This window comes from Cryptomeria japonica, chromosome 3, assembly GCF_030272615.1.
Source record: "Cryptomeria japonica chromosome 3, Sugi_1.0, whole genome shotgun sequence".
NCBI lineage: Eukaryota > Viridiplantae > Streptophyta > Pinopsida > Cupressales > Cupressaceae > Cryptomeria > Cryptomeria japonica.
In genome coordinates, this window is record NC_081407.1 from 685,349,062 (window position 1) to 685,369,032 (window position 19,971).

Genomic DNA, 19,971 nt, shown 5'->3' on the forward strand with positions numbered 1-19,971 from the left:
GAAATTTGAAAATTGTGCTTCAAATCATTCATTGAATTCCTTGGGATCCCTAAAATTTAGATTAGCGTTTTGGGTCAAAACTTGGATTTTAGGAGGAATTTGTCGATCATTTCAGTGCATCTCAGTGTGAATAGTGCAAACCCTAGATCCACTTTCTAAAAATAGAAAAATCAATTTTCCCTAAAAAATAGGAATTTTTTTCTAAAAATAGCCATTTCGGGGATCGTGCTCAAAATGCGAAAAACAAAACTTCCTAAAAAATAGGAAAAAGCAAAAAGCAAAACTTTCTAAGTCCAAGTTAGCTCAAATCAATTGCTATCTTCGTCCTTTGGGATTTCTAGACACAATGATGACGTCTAGACTTTGTTCTAACCATGGCTTGCACACACTGACTCATAATGTTCAAAACTCAGGTCGTTCAAAACTGACAAACTTGACGCGAGAGGTCACAAGGGACTAACAAAAACCCTAGAAAGAAGGAAAAAGGGAGGGTCCCCATTTGCAATGGGGTGATGTGTGAAAAGGTCACAACAAGAGTGTTAACATGATAAAGTATCTATTTTGAAGGTTTTATTTGTGATTGCATGGTCTGTAATTCCTAATATGAAGGATGTTTGGTCATAATCATCGGTAAAGACGAAATCGATGTTGGCAAAAATTGAATTAGTGATCCTTTCAATTGCCTTGCAGTATATTCTTCTCCATGCCGATAATCATTATTGGGCCTTGTCACATCTGAAATATTTGTAATAGAGTGCAAATGTAGGCTACATAGTGCATAAAATGTTTTTAGAAGAAGCAAAGATCCTCCTAAAGATTGTTCCCTAGAAATTCTAGCTTGCTATGGTTATAAACCGATAAACTTATATGCTGGTCATTATTACCATATGCCATGTAGGTTCCCATGGAGCGATAAATGTGGGTTGAGGATGTCAGGAGGTACATTGGGTAGCTCGGAGCAGATAGATACAGGGAGACACAACGTTGCAAAGGGAGACATGCCAAGATATGAGATTTTGCATGGTTTGATGATGTTAATAAAAATATATTTCTCTATCAACTATTGGTCAATTTTTATGATGGACAGTTCTATAATCTAGTGCTGAAGATGAGCATAGTACTGAAAATTTGGAAGACAAGTTGGTGCTAACCCTATCAAATCTTGTTTTGATTAATCGGCATTTAACATGTTAATGAAAGGCTGTGTGTTTTGCTGTCATCTCTAGACACACTTTGGTAGACTAATTTATTGCTTTAAAGAGACTTAATGTTAACTCAAATATTGTTGTCACAAAGGTGGACAAGGAGATTGCAATGATAGTTATGGGTAAGGTGTATGACAACACCTAGATGGAGGATGATCTACAAAATAGTGAGAGCTTTAGAAGGTTGGTGTTTAACCCTGTCTAGATAATTGTAAATTGTGTTTTGAAGGATATTAAAAAGGTTACCTTGGATAATAGCCCAAAGAAATGATTTACTTTGAACAAAGAGATTACGTCAAGAATTTGTGGAGCAAAAACAATTCACAAGGTGGGGTTCCCATGGAGGCCTGCTGTGAACACCACAAATTTTCTTACTTTATAAGCTGGCAGTTTCCTTGGCAAAGAAGCTTGAGCCTTTCATCCAGGATTTGGCCCACTTTGTTGAAATTGTCAAAGGCAAAATCATTGGCTATGAGGATATTTTGGTGAGCTTTAATGTTGTCTCCACTTTTGTCAAGGTTCTAGTTGTTGAGGGCTAAGGTGGGCAATGTGGTCATATGTTACATTAATGAGATAACTCTTATGGTGGAGTTTCATTTAAGATCTACCCCTTTTTCCAGCTTAGAGGCATATTTTATGAGCAATTTGAAGGTGTACTGATTAGTTATTCTCTCTTTGATGGTAGCCAACTTTTTATGGAACATTTTGATGAAAGCGCCCTCAATTTTTATCCATTGAAGTCAAAGTGGTGGAAGAGATAGCTAGAGGACATTAACTTTAGCTAGCTTTATGAAGAACGAAAACTAGAGGAGTTCAATACCTCAATAGTAGATGCGATAGCATACAATTCACTGAAGAGTGCAAGAGTGATTGTTGTGTCCCTCGTGAGATGATATCCTTAAAAGAAAAGTTAAGAGATTCCTTCTTTCCATGTTGTATAGAGAAGGGAATAATGAGCACACACTTATACTGAGAGGGTGGTGTGGTAGGTGAATCAATATAAGACAAACTTTTACTTATTTAAAATTTAACAACCACAATAATAGAATAAGATCCACATAGTTCAGAACACAAGATTTGCGTGGAAATCCTTTCGAAGAACACCCATAGAAAATGACTACTTGTATCTACTGTCCAAATCCAGCCACAACAAAAATAAAATGATCTTAGTATTTGTAGGCACTAACCCACTGGAGACACCAATCCCCACTTACAAAATTTGCAGGCACCAAACTATTGGAGACACCAATCCCCACTTACAAAATTCGCAGGTAGTGACATGTTGGAGACACCAATCCCCACAAGTAAGCACCAACTCAGAAAGAGACACCAATATCTTCTTTTAGGAGGCACCAACAACTTTTGCAAAATTCACCTTTCAAATGTTGCTTCTTCAATGGATGACGAACATATTTTTCCGCTCTTCCACGCTTCACAAAATCTGCTCTGCTTTGTATTCGAATGATGAAACTTTTTCTCCCACATAATACTTACAAACATGCTTCATCTTTTTATACCCCTTTGGGCGCTAAAATTAATTACATAAAACACATAGGTCAGCCCTATAAAATTAAATCATAATAATAAAATTCCATGAGACGGCTGAACAATTGAAGCCAATATAATAAACAATCTTCCAAACTTTGACATCAAGAACCTTTGTCATCAATGACAATATTCCAACAATTTCACTTTGACATCAATGACCATATCCCCAACAATCTCCCTTCTTGAACAAAACACACTTTGACATCAATGAAAACATTTCCAACAATGCACACCTATGTTTACATACAAGTGACCTTGCATCACTACCTGACATAGAAAACAAGGGTGGGTTTTTAAGACCCTTGTCATAAGAGCTTTAAGGATTTTAGATGAGGAGTGCTTAGATAAAGAATTTAGGCACTTGGATAAGGTTTTAAAGAAGAGTGGCTTTAATGTTTAAGTCAATAGCGAGTGTTTTTGGGTAGGCAAGGGGGTGGACATGCTAGATGGAAAAAGTTAGAGGTTCAAATGTACCTGCCAAAATCTCCCCTTCTTTACATTGAAGGTGTTTCCAACAAAATATAAAAAAATGTGACGTGTCAAAATAATAGGCTCAAATTTCTAACATAAAAGAAGGTCAAGAATTTTATAAGTCCTCAAAAGATCATTTGGAGTCAAAGAAGAAGATGGTGTCTATAACATGTGTTCTTGTGATCTTTCTTACATCAAGGAGTTTGGAAGATCCACTCAAACTAGGGTCAAAGAAAATGGTATAGACATACCAAGATCGGTAAGTCAGTGTTGGTAGAGAACTCAATTTAAGTGAAGCAACACATATATATTGAGGGTGCTAAGGTCATTGCTATTGAGGATCACTACAATGAATTTTGGCAAGCACACACCTAATTTGATTAGTTGAAGGCTTATGTTATTCCACTCATGCAGACCCATTATAAACAAATTGGGAAAATGATCCCTACAACCAATTATAAATAGATCTAGGTTACAATCAATTATTTTAAATTTTTAATTGCTAGCCCATTTATTTTGTCTTCTTTGCATAGTTTCATGGAGTTTTGGAGATGCAGTTTTCATAGTTTTCTTGAATGTTTAGGATGTCGATTAGGCTCATTAGACTATTAGGATTAGGGTTTGTGGCCTGAAATTTGGGAATGGTTGTAGGTTTTAGGGTGTTCAAGGGATGTGGTTGAGTTTCTTGAGGACCTTTGGGATGTACTAGTGCCCTATGATATTCCTATCAATGTCCCCATTAGGAGGGATGCCCCAAAAATGCCCCCTCCTTGAGGGAGATGTCATCTCTCGCTTGGTGGTAGTAGTGGGGGTGTAATGCCACGCCAAGGAACCCTTGAGGATAAGAGCTAAATACACACAATAATGCATGGATTTTTTTTTGAGGTATTGAAGTGCAACACATGCATCATCCACAAGTAATTAAGCTCCAACCTCAAGATTAGGTCAACTAGTTGATACACGACATTGCACAAGATCAAGACTTAACACCTAAAACTGAACTTAACATAGGGAAAGGCCTCCAACCACCTAAAGGCAAGGTCAATGAGTTTATTGGATCCATACAAGACCCTCATTGAAGTGGCAAGACTAGATTCTACAAGTAGGACCTTCTACTAGGTCTTATGTAAGATTCCTTAACTGAATTTATTTGCAAGGAAAAGAAATATCACAGGTCAAGCAAAAGATTGCTAATAAAACATAAAGATATTGAATCTTTGAATTTCTGGAAATTTCATCACACTGTTCTGTTTTAATTGCATCCTTCCTCTTGCTTAATTCACAACAAATTTATACTTGTTTGATATAATAGGGGAATGATTATTGATCATTTCAAATAATCTTCCTAATTCTGCAAATGAAAGGAAATGACTATGCAGTTTGCAACTGGTAGAGATTTTAATATTTGTGCACCTGAAGCGTTCACAGCCAAGTTGGCAATTCGGTGTTGACTCAAATTATTATACTGAAACGGCTCTTTCCGGAAACACTGTCACAGGTCAAGCAAAAGATTGCTAATAAAACATAAAGATATTAAATCTTTGAATTTCTGGAAATTTCATCACACCGTTCTATTTTAATTGCATCCTTCCTCTTGCTTCGATTCCGCCATGGATATAATAGCAATAGGAAAATCCCAATAGGCCAATTATTATTGACGAAAGGAATACTCTATATTTCTTATCGGTAACTACAAAGATGATTATGAACTCTCTTCCAGTTATTAAATCTAATGATATTTTCCGCTGCACCCATTTCCAACAGTGCCTCCATTTAAAAATGAATTTAGAAAGGAATCCGTTTCGTCCTGAAATTGTTTGGAAACCAACCCGAAACTTATTCCATTTCAAAAATAAACAATAGTTTATTGGCTTATTAATTAGTTTATATTAGTGAAGAAATACTAATATAAAATAATTAACCTGAGAATAATTTATTTAATTATTAATTAATTTATATTAATGAAATGGATAATTAATATAATATTCTAGTTGAACTTAAACTAGAATTTATTAGGGGACATTACATCTTAGGTGTCACCGTCGAGCTCTAGCAAGCATCGACTCACACCCAAATGCCACCAACACCACCCAAACTTTCTCTAAACACTCAAGACACACCTTAGAGGTTCCCTTGATACTACAAGCCATGAAACACACCTTTGACTTGGTCACATTGACCCTCCGGACACTAGGGAACACTGTAAGACAAGTAAGCCAAACAGGGGGGCCAACTAAGGTCTTGATCTTTTTGTCAGGACACTAACACGCTTGGAGGACACTAGCGTGGCATGCAAGTTTTCTCAACCTATGCCAGTGTCTTGCTTTTGCGTTGGTGTCCTTCGTGACTGGCAAACCTACGTTGTCGTCCTCTGTCCATGCAAATCTCTAGGGCAGTGAGCTTCCCAGATGGATAGTAAGGACTCCAAAAAACCATGAACACATTGGTGAAGTCCAAATACATAGACAACACCTAAAATGAGAGAAGACGACAAAAATGTTGGAGATAGGATGTGCAAAAGTGTCTCCAGGTCACTAGGTGACACCAACAAGCAAAGACGGGAATCAAGTGGACCCTAATCATATCCAGTCCATCCTAAACTTCCCTAATTTGCTTCCAACACTCTCAAACAAGTCCCAATTACCTAAAAACCACATTGGGACACTGCAAAGTCATTTAGGTTTTCCAAAACGGACCCGAAACATCACTAATGCACTTGAATCCTACCCAAATTCACTCAAATTTAACTGAATTCGTAAGACAACATGAGAAGGAAGTAGGATACCCCCAAGATACCACATGACACTATCTAAGTTCATTTTAAACACCAAATTGAAATGTTCCTAATCATATAGTCAATATTCAACAATGAGCACAAGAGAAAGCATGTCAATCATGCTCAATATCAACACTAAAGCATGAAAGCTATTCTAATGTATATCCAATCATCAATAGAATACATCAACCTCCAATTGGAGTGGCCAATATAAAATTACATTAATGTTTACAATACTTGATTCAATATACATAGTTACATCTTCACAAGGAAGGAAGAACAAGAAGTACATGAGGAGAGAAGAAGATATATGTTCCTGAATCCAATCTTCGAATCCAAGTCCACTGGTCCCCAACAATGGATGGCAACGTCACCCAACCATGTGGAACCCTTAGGTCCACCCCTCGTGCTCGTGGAGATAGTCACACAACCCATACCGTCATACAACATATAAAGGATGGATAAAAGGCTTACACAAATGCCAAAACATGGAATATTTAGTCGACATGAGTAACACGTAACAACATGATTCATAATGCAACATCAATAAGGAACACTATCAACTATGCATCACCATCATCATAGAGCAACATCAAATGATAAAGAGGCTTACACAAATGCCAAAACATGGAACATTTAGTCGACATGAGTAACACGTAACAACATGATTCATAATGCAACATCAATAAGGAACACTATCAACTATGCATCACCATCATCATAGAGCAACATCAAATAATAAAGGTGCCCAATCATTAATAAGCAAACATCAAAAGGAGAGGAAGCATCCTCAAATAACAACAATAAGGGCAAGAGGGACCATCAATGAACAACACTAAATTTGCCACAAGGCACAATAGCGCAACACAATAACCAAACGAGCAAGCAACAATAAAAATCTCTTGGGTGCTACTCAACTACTAGGACCTAGATACTAGAGTGCTAGTGTAGGGAGTGTCATCGTATGTGCTTGAAGGGATGTCACCACACGAAACCAAGTAGTCCTCTCATACGGACAAGGAGACTCATTCATATCAAATCAATGCCCCACAAATGACTAGGCCTTCCCAATACATCCTTAGCTTCATACTAGCGGTAAGGTATGCAAGGGGCATCCAATTATCTTATTTAATGTTTTAAACCATCCCAAGTTTTAATAAAGTTATCACTTGTCTTACTCTCGCTCTCCATTGGGTTACCTCGACAACTAGTTTGGGGCCCCAACCCCCAATGAGAGGCACCCCCATAACCCACTCTACTACCTAGTCCTAAGGCTCATCCCATTCACAACGAATGAGAAAACAAATCAATCCAATCCACAATGATGTCCACATACATTTCCATTGCCAAAACCAAGGCACAATGGCTCATTATCTCGTCACTATTCACATATAATTGCTCAATTGTCCTAAGGCTCATCCCATTCACAACGAATGAGAAAACAAATCAATCCAATCCACAATGATGTTCACATAAATTTACATTGCCAAAACCAAGGCACAATAGCTCTTTTTCTCGTCACTATTCACATATACTTATAATTGCCCAATTGGCCATAATCTCATGAGGATGGATCTGAATCAATCCACAAATGAAATTCCATACAAATAAATCATTGTCCCACATTATATAAACATCCATCAAAATTCTCTTTTTAAATCACATCACAAAAGTAGCATAAAACCAAAGACCATGGCCTTGCCACCATTCCCCAATCTGGATCAACATAATAACATATATAATCCATCATTGTAAACATAATAATCACCGTCAGTACATAATAATTGTTGAATTTTGCAACACAAGCTCCTGCAAGATCAAATTACAAACAAAAACACCTTCCACACGAGAGAGCTGCACAAATAGTGCTATATTACTCAAAAGCAAAGAATACACAATGAATTATAATTGTACAATGAGGTGCTTATAAAGAAAGCACAATGCTAAATTTAGGAGAACTAAAATGCAAGCACGAGGAGCTAAATAAAGCTCAACTCTAGTTAAACTATGTGCATAAAAGATAAACTAGATGCACAACTAGCACGACTAAAATAAGCTCTCCTAAGTGAACTTAAGCAGAAAAAACAAAAAATGCATAACTAGTTTAAAAAACAACTAATAGCTAAATATGCTTTAACACCCCCCCTTAAGTGAAACTTAGGGTGAGTGTAAAAACTATGAATGCGAAAATGGGTCCCAACAACAAAAGGCTTGATTAGGTACCCATGTACAAACAAATGAAGTCTCTCTAAGAGGAGAAAAACCACGTGGGAAAAAATTCCTCTCCAAAAGCGAGAGATGCAATGCATGAAGAAGAAACATGAACAACTAAAAAGGAAGGCATGCCTCATATAGACCCCCCAAGGACAACTTCCTTCACCCCAAGCATCGATCGCAGCTGAAGATAACGTGGGGATGCCAAGGGTTTAGTGAAGATGTTTGCAACTTGCTCCTTGTAGGTATGTAATCCAAGCTGAGAACACCATCGTGAATCAACTACTGAATAAAGTGCATGTGGATCTCAATGTGCTTAGCCTTCTGATGATGCACTGGGTTGTATGAAATGTGAATGGCACTCTGATTATCGAACCAAAGAATAGTGGGACCACTAGGAGGAAAACCGAACTTGTGAACAATTGATGAAACCATAAAACCTCCTGGCTAGCAAGAACTGCTGCTCGGTACTCAGCCTTAGTAGATGATAATGCAATAGCAGATTGCTTCTTGCAAGACCATGTAATGGGACCCAAACCAAGACAAAAAACAAAGCCAGAAGTAGACTTCCGATCATTAACATCACTAGCCCAATCTGAGGCAGTGAAGCCAACAATCCTAGAGTCTCCTGATGTATAATGAATGCCAAAGTGTAGTGTGCCCTGTATGTACCTCAAGATACGTTTGGCAGCCTTCCAGTGACTCTCATGTGGATCATGAGAGAACTGAGAGACTATACCAACCACAAAGGAATTATCGAGACGAGTGTGTGTCAGATATAGAAGATTGCCAATCAATTGCCTGTACAATGTAGCATCAAATGAAGGAGTAGAACAATTGGAAGACAACACAACCCTTGACTGAAATGGTGTGGGGGCAAGCTTGCAATCAAGCATGCCAAATCTCTAAAGCATATCAAGAGCATACTTCTGTTGACAAATGGAAATCCCATCCGAAGACTAAGTAACCTGAAGACCAAGGAAGTAATGGAAAAGACCAAGATCTGTCATGTCGAACTGCTCCATCAATGTTTTCTGAACATTCTGAATCATTGTAAGAACCCTTACTAACTTTGCCCTTAAATCATTGATTTCTACCCTTGGGAATTTTGTCAAACACTTGTCTTGCAAAGTCTGTACTTGCTGTTATGAGTTTTCTGTTTGTATTGTTTGGGTTTTGTACACTGCAATTAATGTTTTGAATGCCTCTAACCATGAAAGATTGACTAACAATGTCATAGAAATGATATGCCAATTGATTTTGATGCATATAAGTAACTAAAAATAACAACTACAGCTGCTTGACAAATCATCAAACACTTGGCATGCAAACTAGAAATTATGTGGCAGCAGCATAATGAAGTTTTTATTAGTTATTCTCACACCAAATAGTTACAAAGGTATAACATGTAATTTCCAAAACTTATGACAGCAAAATTAGAGAACCTGATATGTAAAATGCTTGCTGCAAATGATGGTCTCCACTCTTCAATGGACTGCCAATTAAACACGTTCCTGCTGTAGCTACGAATAATTTGCCAATTAAATGCCTGATTTCTTAGTACTGTAGCACGTCACTATTCACGCCACTGTAGCGTTTCACTATTCACAGATTACTGTAGCGTGAGTACTGTAGCGCGGGTACTGTAGCAGCAATTGTATTTTGAAATGATTGCTTCAATTCTGATTTTTAATAGCTGCCAAATGAAACTGTAGGTCTGCAATTGATATATATTCGAAAATCTGCATACCCTAGATGTCTTCCCTTCTTTTTAAAGCCCAAATAGAACTCCAGAATGAAGCTCTCCTGAAATGCCAAATTCAGTGGATATTTCACCACCTCAAATGGTTGCAACACTGAAGAATTGTCGCTCTCCAATGGCTGACTGAATCAGAAACCCTTGGCTTCTTCTCCCAAGTTCATAACAAACAAATATCAATTCTCTGGATGGATGATATAAAATGAGCTCTTAAGTCCCTTTTTATTCTTTCTTATGAGAGCTCGAACACTTTCTTGGCCAATGTGGGATTAAAGACATATTCACACATTATAATATTAAAGTGACTTTATTATTATAAAGTTACTTTATAACTTTATAATAACATTAAAATATTTAAATAAATCACTTAAGTCACTTTTAATTAAATTAATTAAATATAAAGTCACCTTTTTTTATTTTATTTTATTTAATGACTTAATAAGAAATTAATTTAATCAATTTCTCCTTATTTCTCCACTTAGCCTTCGGAGAATGTAAAGGCTAAGAACTGCACTGAGATGCTAAAAAGGTGGGGACATTACAAACATGGAAGAACTACTTGTAAGAATCAAATCATCCACATACAAGACTAAAATCAAAAGATCTCCCTCCTGATGCTGAGTGTAAATTGTCGTGTTGGAATGGCAACGTGTGAAACCAGTAGAAAGCAGGAATGTGTCCATCTTCTCATACCAAGCCCGAGGGTCTTGTTTGAGACCATACCACGAACGTCGAAGCCTGCAAACAAGTGAAGAGTCCTGTACAAAACCTTGTGGCTTCTCCATATAGATGTCCTCATGAAGATCACCATGCAAGAAGACACTCTTCATGTCCATCCGATAAATTGACCATCCCTATGAAGCTGCAAGAGAAAGTACAAGGCGAATAGAATCCATCTTGGGAATAGGAGCAAAAGTCTCAGAATAATCAATGCCCTCAACCTGTGAAAACCCCTTAGCAACAAGACGAGCCTTATCAATAGAACCATCTATAGCATACTTGGTACGATACACCCACTTGCACCGCACCAACTTTCTTCCCTTAGGAAGAGGAACAAGTTCCTAAGTGGTTCTTCATCAGTGAAGAATACTCCTCCGCCATAGCCTGATCCCATTCTGGAATACCTGTCGCATCTGAAAACTTTTGAGGATTTGCAGAAATGGCCTAACTCACAAGAGAGACCCTAGAACTCTGTGAACGAGTGCGACGAGAAGCTGAAGGAGTACCTGCCCAAACTCCTGTTGCATCAACAGTACTAGGGGCCCACTTAGGAAGTGGTGGGACAGGTGGTGGGGGCTGAACTGGAACATCTTCCTCACCCTCAGAAGGCAAAGAATCCTCAAGAAGTGAAGGAGGAGTAGGAAGTGACGGAGAAGCTGGTGATGGAGAGTCCATCAGAGGATAGCGCTCATCAAACTGGACATCTCGTCGAAACACGACCTCTCTAGAAACAGGATCAAACTACCTGTACGCCTTAGAATCCTTACAGTAGCGAACAAAGATCAGTGGTTGACTCTTCCTCTCCATGTCTTTCCTCTGTGCATCTGGAATAAATGCCCAAGCCGCACTCCCAAAAGCTCTGAATGAAGATACATCAGGCTTGACATGGGACCAAGCCTCCTCAGGAGTCATCTGTCGCAATGCCTTGTGAGGCATTCGATTTTGAATGTAATTAGCACAATTCACTGCCTCGACCCAAAAGGCTACATCCATATCCCAAGACTAAATCATGCAACTAGCCATCTCCCAAAGTGTTTTGTTCTTCCTCTCGGCAACACCATTCTGTTGAGGGATAAAAGGAATTGTAAGCCGATGAAGGATACCATGCTCAGTACAAAAGTCTCGAAATGCTTGATTGACATACTCCCTCCCATTATTTGTGCGTATCCGCCTGATAGAAAGACCAAATTGCTTCTCCACAAATGCCTTAAACCTCTTGAAGAAATAAAATTCATCACTCTTGTACTTCAGAAAGTACACCCAAGTACGCCTGGAGAAGTCATCAATGAATGTGAGCACATACATGGCCCTTGAAAAATATGGAGTTGGAAAGGACGTGAGGTCGCTATGAAGTATGAACTAACTCCAAGGGTGCCTTAGCATGGTGGGCTCTACCCGAAGGAAAAAAGTCCTAGTGATGCTTACCAAGCACACAACCTCGACAAACACCATCGGTACAAGAAATATGAGGTAGGCCAAGCACTAAAGACTGAGTGCTCATCTGCTGTAGATACCTGTAGTTGACATGACCAAAACGTTCATGCCAGAGCTTACTCACTAAATCTGCATGAGCTATTAAGGAAGAGCCAACTTGAGCTGGACTCTCAAAACCATCAAAGCGATATAATCGAGATGCAAGATCAACACTCCCAATAGCCACGACAACATCAAGATCATGGAGGTCTCTGATAATCACATCATGTGGTGTAAACTCAACTATCTTCCTTGTCCTAGAATGACAAATCTGATACACTGAAAGAAGGTTGTTGAAGATCTCAGGAACAACAAGCACATCCTGAAGATAGCCATCCTCAAGCTGAATAAGGCCAGAACCAACAACCGAAAGTTGAGAAGAATCCCCTACTGCAATCGACAAGATCTCAAGTGTGTGTCATATGGTGAGAAGCACCGGAATCAAGTATCCAAGTAGCATCTGTAGACAAGGCTTGTGTAGAAAGAGCCTGACCTTTGCCTTTGTTTGAGGATGAAGATTGAGGGGCTGAATTGTGATGCTGCGGCATGGCCTCCTCTAAAGCCTCTAGTCTCTTCCAACATCTGGTAACAAGATGTCCTTACCACAAACTGCAAGGTTCACCAAACTTCTTCGTCTTAGAGGAAGACTCACCAGACTAAGGACTTAGAAGAATTAGTAGGTGGTGGAGTGGTTTTGGACTTCTGATCTGACTATTGAGGGGGCTTGGAAGGACTCTCATTGCCTGATGAAGTATGTATCTTAGGCCTCGACTGCTTCTGTTTTCCCTTAGAGGGCTGAGCAACCAAGGCCTGGGATGAGGAGCTTGAAAGTGAATTACGCCAAGTCAACAAAGCTTGCTCTCGTGTCAACCGGTCACAAAAGACCTCAGAAGAGGGAAAAGTGAAAGCTATACCCAAAGCATCCATGAAGGCATAAAATGTAGAAGCGAAGACCTGAAAAGGCCCTCGAAGCTTAGCCAAAATCAAGTAGACACACTCCTTGTTAGATTTCTCCTTGCCACAACCTTTCAACAAAGATTTGAGAGATTTTAACTTCTTCAGGAAGTCCTCAACAGTGGGAAATGAATCAGGCACCAATGTGGTCAACTCCATCTCTAGTTGCATTGCCCGCAACTCATTAACTTTCCCAAAAAGATCCTTGAACTTACTCCACATCTCTTGTCGAGTGGTGCACATCTCAAGGTGAAATAGTAGACTATCAGAAACATGTATAGCAATTAATCCCATAGGCTCATCCATCTTGTTTCTGTGTTGAAAAACCTCAAATGTACGAGTCAATGCGGGTTGGGTCTCATCCAAAGTAGACCACAAACCCTTGGACATAAGCAACTTAGTCATCGGATTCTTCCAAGTGTGATAGTTATGGGGCGTAAGATGAACAACAGAGTCTGCCATAGGGCTAAGGTGTGAAGAGGATCTGGAAAAGACAACAAGACGCCCCCACAAAAAAGAAAGCACAAACCCTAGTGCAACAAGATTGAAGATAAAGCTTGAAATCAAGAAATCACTTCCTCCGAAAATACTGAGAACCTGAGAAATAATTTGGAAAATATACCTGGAGATTTGGATAGGTGATTCCAAGAGCTTTCCGATGATGTGTAGAAGTCGAAAAACGGAGTCTGTATGCCCAAGTTATGGACCCGAAAGCACGAAAAACAACTCTGACTTTGAAGGCCTACTACGAAAATATGGTACAAAATCTGATCAAACCACGTGTAGAATAAGATTGGTGCTGGAATTAGCTTTCCGATGAAATCTTGTTTGCTCACATTGTATGACGAAGTTATGGCCAAAAAACCACACCACTTTTTAAAGCTTGGAGGACTAAAGATAGAAAAAACAGCTAAATTTAGTTGAATGCCAAATTTGAAGGGGCCGCCAAAAATAGAGGACTGTGATGATGACATCAGCGCTGAGCAGAAAGTATTTTTGCAGGAAAAGTCAAGTACGTACAAACTCATTTTTTTAAATAAAAAATTAATCCTTCCTTTCATAAAAAAATTTAACAAAAAGATTTATGCATGAATTTTTTTTTTTACCAGATCCATGATTTTTTTTTGAAAAAAATTCTGACTCAAGTAGTTACGCGTGTGCAGGTAGTACAACCATGCGGATTTTTTGTGCCTCGTAAAGCGTGCCAATTAAAAATCACAAAAAAATTTTCCGACCTCCGATTTTGACAATTTGATAAGCGATTTAGGGGTTTTTGGGCCTTTTGAGTGTAATGGTGACCTCCATTTTGTTGCAAAGTGCTCATATATTTCAAGTACCTCCAGAACTTGCCTTGTAAAACATACCCTAGCGAATTTTATCCTAAATTTCAACTGCTCATTTTTTGACAAATTGACAATCAATCATAGGGTTTTTCAACACTGCAAACGCGATGGTGATGCCCGTTTTGCCTCAAAACTGATAAAAAAATTCACCCACCACCAGATCCGCAAAAAAACCAAATTTGTGACCCTATAACGCTTTTGAGCAAAGAAACTCTCAAAACTTGAGAAGGGGCTTGCCGAATCGAAGATCTGACACCATGTTAGATTTTTCAACACAAGCTCCTACAAGATCAAACAACAAACAAAAACACCTTCCACACGAGAGAGTTGCACAAAAGAATGCTATTTACTCAAAAACAAAGAATACAAAATGAATTATAATTGTACAATGAGGTGCTTATAAAGAAAGCATAGTGCGAAATTTAGGAGAACTAAAATGCAAGCATGAGGAGCTAAATAAAGCTCAACTCTAGTTAAACTATGTGCATAAAAGCTAAGCTAGATGCACAATTAGCACAATTAAAATAAGAACTCCTAAGCAGAGAAACAAGAATTGCCCAAAATTGCTGAGTTTGGGCGATTCCCGAGTCGAGTGAGGGTCGCTGAGTCTACTGGGCTCGGACTTGGACTTGGACTCGGACGAGTTTGGCCTCAAAAATCGCCCAAAATCGCCATCTTCCAAACTCGCCTAAAATTGCCGAGTTTGGGAGTTAGGACTCGCCAAACTCGGCCGACGTAAGGCAACTTAAAGAGACACACAGAAACATGTTTTAAAATGTTTTTAACTTAAAGTGAACTTCATTTCATTCATTTGGCAAAATAGGAGGAGAAAAGTGAGTTGTGAGGAGAAACAATAGAAAAATAACACCCGATGCCTTGACCCCAACTTGGGTGTACTGCCCCCAAACCCCCGTCATAAAATTAGGGGGAAATTGCGTTGATAAAAGTAGAGAAATTTTAACCTCCGAGTCTGATTAGGCTCCATATGACAACATATAATTTCATTTGGTGCATCAAGAGTTGCAAAGGAAGAGTTTGCATCTCATTTGATCATATGATGACATGGATTTTTTATTCCATAAGTTTTGTAATATTGTATACTCCTTCAGCTACAATTTGTGTTTATGCTTATGTGATTGATGTATACTTGTGTATGTAATCAAATTATGTTCTATTTGATGATGTTATTGTTTTTTTAAGGTGTATTTAATAAAGGGTGCATGAAACAAGTTTTAAATCCTTAAAAATCTCTAAATTTCTTGAGTTTTTCACTTTGCCGAGTCCAGCCGAGTTTCGACTTTGAGTCCTGAGGCGAGTAGGCCTCGCCGAGTTGGGTCCGAGTCCCAAGTCCTGTTTCTTTGCTCCTAAGTGACCTTAAGCAAAAAAGCAAAAAAAGCATAACTAGTTAAAAAAGAAACTAATAGCTAAATATGCTCTAAAAATAATAATCATACTAAACTGAAAATAAAAAACTATTTAAATTTAACATGTATATTATCACCTGCAACGATAAACATTCAACATCTTAAAATGAATAATACAACATAAAATATCACTTGTTACATTTCAACAACTAGTCAAATTAACATTGCATTTTGCATTTATATCAGTTTCTCGAGTACAATAATTCCAATCGTAACATCCATCTATCTCGCAATCTTTTGATACAGAAGCACAATTAGTCCAATTTAGACTATAACAACAACCTCAATAGGTCTAATATCCAAATCAGGAATACAATCAACATCAGCACAATGGTTCTCACAACCAGGCTTAAGAATATAAGCACTCATCTAAATGCAACAACACCATCATGATTACCATGAAGCAGTCTAACACATCACTGGGCCATAACGAGCACATAACATACTTAAAAGTAAAACATAGAATGAGAACCCAAGAGCAACATGCAGCAACAAGGCATCCATAAATAAGGTCACACGATCACAAAATATCCACATCGTCAAACTGCAAATGGTAAAACTACATCAAGAATGAGCAACATAGAAGACCAAATGGGAGAGGCATTACAGGGGGCACAGCAGAGGGACATTTCCCTAGCATCTTGGGGTTGTCATCATCTCCGGAAATGGCATTATTTTTAGGGGGGCAGGGGAGGTGGGGTGCATTCTTATGGAACACTCCTTTGGTATACACCCTTGGCCTAATGTACTTGTACAAGAAATATATGTTAGGAACTCAAGTCTGCAATCCTAACACATCATTTCAATCTGATCACAGATCACCTACTGCGATCTGAAATATCAATTTAAGAAAGTTCTATGTAGTTTCTTCACAATTTTTTTGTTTCTTGTTTGGGCCATGGAAATCTAAAATCTCTGCCATTGCACTTGTTAAAAATAGTTAAGGCTAAGCTGATCTCTATTGTTTTGTTTGCAACTTAGTTCTCTTACTTTTATCTACATTTCCTTTCAATTTGCATCACTTGACATTTGTTTGTTGTTGATATATATATTGGTGAAGTTTCGGCATTGAAATGCCATTTGATATTTATATGCATAGATTTTCCTTATCGTGAGGCAAAGATGTTTGGTCATAGTGGAGCTGCATTTAGGGCCACGCATGATGTATCCACATGCAAAGTAGAAGCAAGTGTGCACGTAGTTTCAGTTGCTTTAATGCAAAAGAAATATGTATTGATATAATGTTAAAGCACGTTTGAATACCAAATGCATTTTAGGATGGGTGAAAATCATTAAAAGTTGCACAGAATTTTCTTTATTTGTTAAGCACAGGTTTATTTATTAATTCAAACTCAAACATAGTCAAATGGCAAGTAATTATTGAGATAATTGAGAATCTGGAAATTGAAATTTATTTTAATTTGGTATGTACAGCTTCGTTGTTTTTTGGACATCTGTTTTCAGTCTGTTTTCTATTTGGTTACATGAAATAGTTTTTCTTGTTCCTAGCAGCATTTGTTTCAAGTCTGGTTTCTATTTGGTTCTTACTGGTATTACTCTAGATGTGCTCTTGAAAAGTAAGCAGTGAAGGTGTGCATGTTGAGTACATTGCTGTATTTTTGGCAATCTTGTTTCCTGGAGCCTTTGTCGCTATCAACTATGATAGGCTGGAGATTTTGTCATGTTCTCGGGTGCTTCGCATATACTGTGCAGGGGTTTGGCATAATGCTGTGGTAAGTTTATGATGGTGTCCACATTATATTCTTCATAATAGTAATTGTTATGGCAGTGAAGTGTAATTGTAATTTTGATATTCATCTATTTTTGAGAGGATTACAAGCAGAATTGGATAACCTGATTTATTTATGCCTATGCCCAAGTTTATGTTCTGATATATTTTGCTCTTTGCTTCATAATCATTCAGTTCTTCAATATGGCAGCAATGCAAACTTAGTGTTGAATTTCAACACGATAATCCTGTCTTTTGTTTTTCCTAGTGTTGTGCAGCATGTTGGTTAACATTGGCATTACTTCCTGTGGTTTTGCACCTCCTGTACACACATGGCGAAAATCCAGTGGTATTACTCTGTACTTACTAGTGTATTACATATCTTACGAGAGAGTACATTATCTTTTTGCTTTAACTAAACGTACAGAATAAAGCAAATTATGTTATATGTTTGGCTTCTGCTCAACTGAAGCCAATTATTTAATATATGATCCTTTTTGGGAATTGTGCTACTTTTAAGGACACTGAACTTTTCATTGTCCTCTTCAGGTGTTGAGTGTTCCTCCGACATCATCTTTGGCTGGATATTTGTCTCCAGGAGAAATAATATTGGAAATAGACAATATTAAAGTTTCTAACCCAAAGGAATGGTTAGAGAAGCTTCATTTGATGCATCTCCAAGTATTAGACGAGAATAGCTTGCTGGATGATTTTCATGTCACAAGTGAAGTGAAAAGGAAACAGATAATACATTTGAGCCATTTTGAGAGAGGATTTTGTGTGCCAGACCATTGGCTGCCTGGAAGCCAGCAAATTGAAGGAACTAATAATAGTTTTACTTGTTTGGATGGCAATATACCTTTTATAGAGATTTCATGCCCCAATGCCTCTACTTTTAATGCAGCAGGAAGCACAAACTTCTCTGAAATACTTGCCCAAAAAAGCTTTTGCTTGAGAGCTAAGGATGTTGTGCAGCTTTCCAAATGTGGCAGTGGATGGTCTCAGTCATTGACAGCTGACATTTGCCAATGTTCAGAGGTTGATGATGTACCCCGCCTTATGTTTTCAATTTGTTGATTAGATGTTTCTGTTTGGGTCAGTTATCTTGTTAGTCTTTTTGTCTTGTACTTAGATTCTATCTTGTTCTTATCCATGGGCTATAATGGAGCTGATTCACTTTGTATTATGTTTTTACAGAGTGAATTATGTATGAAGCCAGTGCTGTCACCTGGGTCAATGTTGATTGAGATTACATATTTAAAGGCAAATACGCCAGACTGCTTATCAGGACAGGAGAAATTGAGTGCCCAGAACTTGCCAATTGGATCCGAAGAAATGAGTTCTAACTGCCAATCCAGTTTGCTTTTTGTGGGAGACGCGCTTTCTCTTGCCTACTCTATAGAGTTGACTGCTTATAAACCTCAAAGACTGGCTTTATTCAACAGTTCTTCTCCATATTGGCTGCCAAGCATGCTGGAAAAGACACTCATGTACACTTTCCATATCTCTGCAGGACTTGGCCTTCTCAACAGTGCTCCGGTACTCTCTCTTTCCTCAGTCCATGTACAGAGAGAATGCCCACTGCTAGCATACTCATGCATGCTTCTAGAAATCCCTGCAGCAATATCCTTTTCATATTTTCTAACGTGTTTAACATTTTGCAGGTATACTATCTTGATGGCGAATCTATGCTGGAGACCATCATATCCATTGTGGTTTCAGTGCATCCAAGGAAGAAGAGGCGCATTCTCTCATTTTTTCTCATGAGTGGGACGCTGCTTTTGCTACTTAGCATCTTATCCGGGATAAGAAAATTAATTTTTGGACCTTTTTAGAATCTTTGTTGTTTAATTAGAAATTGTTCGACCGCCTTCTCAAAAGAGAACGAGCATTTCAGCCCAAGCATCAGAGTAAAGAAAGAGAAACTTGACCCATCTTCGTGCCTTTTGTTTACAATGTTTGAGCCACAGAAAGGCTCGAACGGTTTAATTATTTTTCATTAAGAGTAAAATCATGCTTATTTTGGGGATCATTTTTCTTTAAAATTCGATCTACATTATAATCACAGCTCTATTCACCAATTTCGGCTATTTTATGTCATTATGAATGCACCAGAAAATTTCATCAGATGCTTTTGAATCAGTCTAATTTATGAGATGCAGATTTATTTTTGTACAAGTTAAAAGAAAATCTTCATATGAAATCAAAATATCTTGTGGAATAACTTTTGTCTTGGGAATGCTCACTAGGGGAGAGGATTCAAAATCATACATGGAAATTTCAAGTCACTCTCATTTTTTTTTTGCAGCATACTTGGCAAGCCCCCCGCTTATAAACAAGGTTTTAGGGTCACAT

General features: G+C 38.1%; 1 protein-coding gene across 1 annotated transcript in view; it reads left to right on the plus strand.

The window, feature by feature from the left end:
* The window catches only part of LOC131051108 (membrane-bound transcription factor site-2 protease homolog), a 66,444-nt gene extending 46,686 nt beyond the window's left edge, over nt 1–19,758 (plus strand). The window contains exons 6-10 of the mRNA XM_057985479.2: nt 17,473–17,620; nt 17,885–17,965; nt 18,166–18,654; nt 18,814–19,155; nt 19,281–19,758. Of these exons, the coding sequence (XP_057841462.1) occupies nt 17,473–17,620; nt 17,885–17,965; nt 18,166–18,654; nt 18,814–19,155; nt 19,281–19,451 (1,231 nt within the window). The 3' untranslated portion in view covers nt 19,452–19,758. The remainder of the gene's footprint in view (nt 1–17,472; nt 17,621–17,884; nt 17,966–18,165; nt 18,655–18,813; nt 19,156–19,280) is intronic.
* Nucleotides 19,759–19,971: the final 213 nt, after the last annotated feature.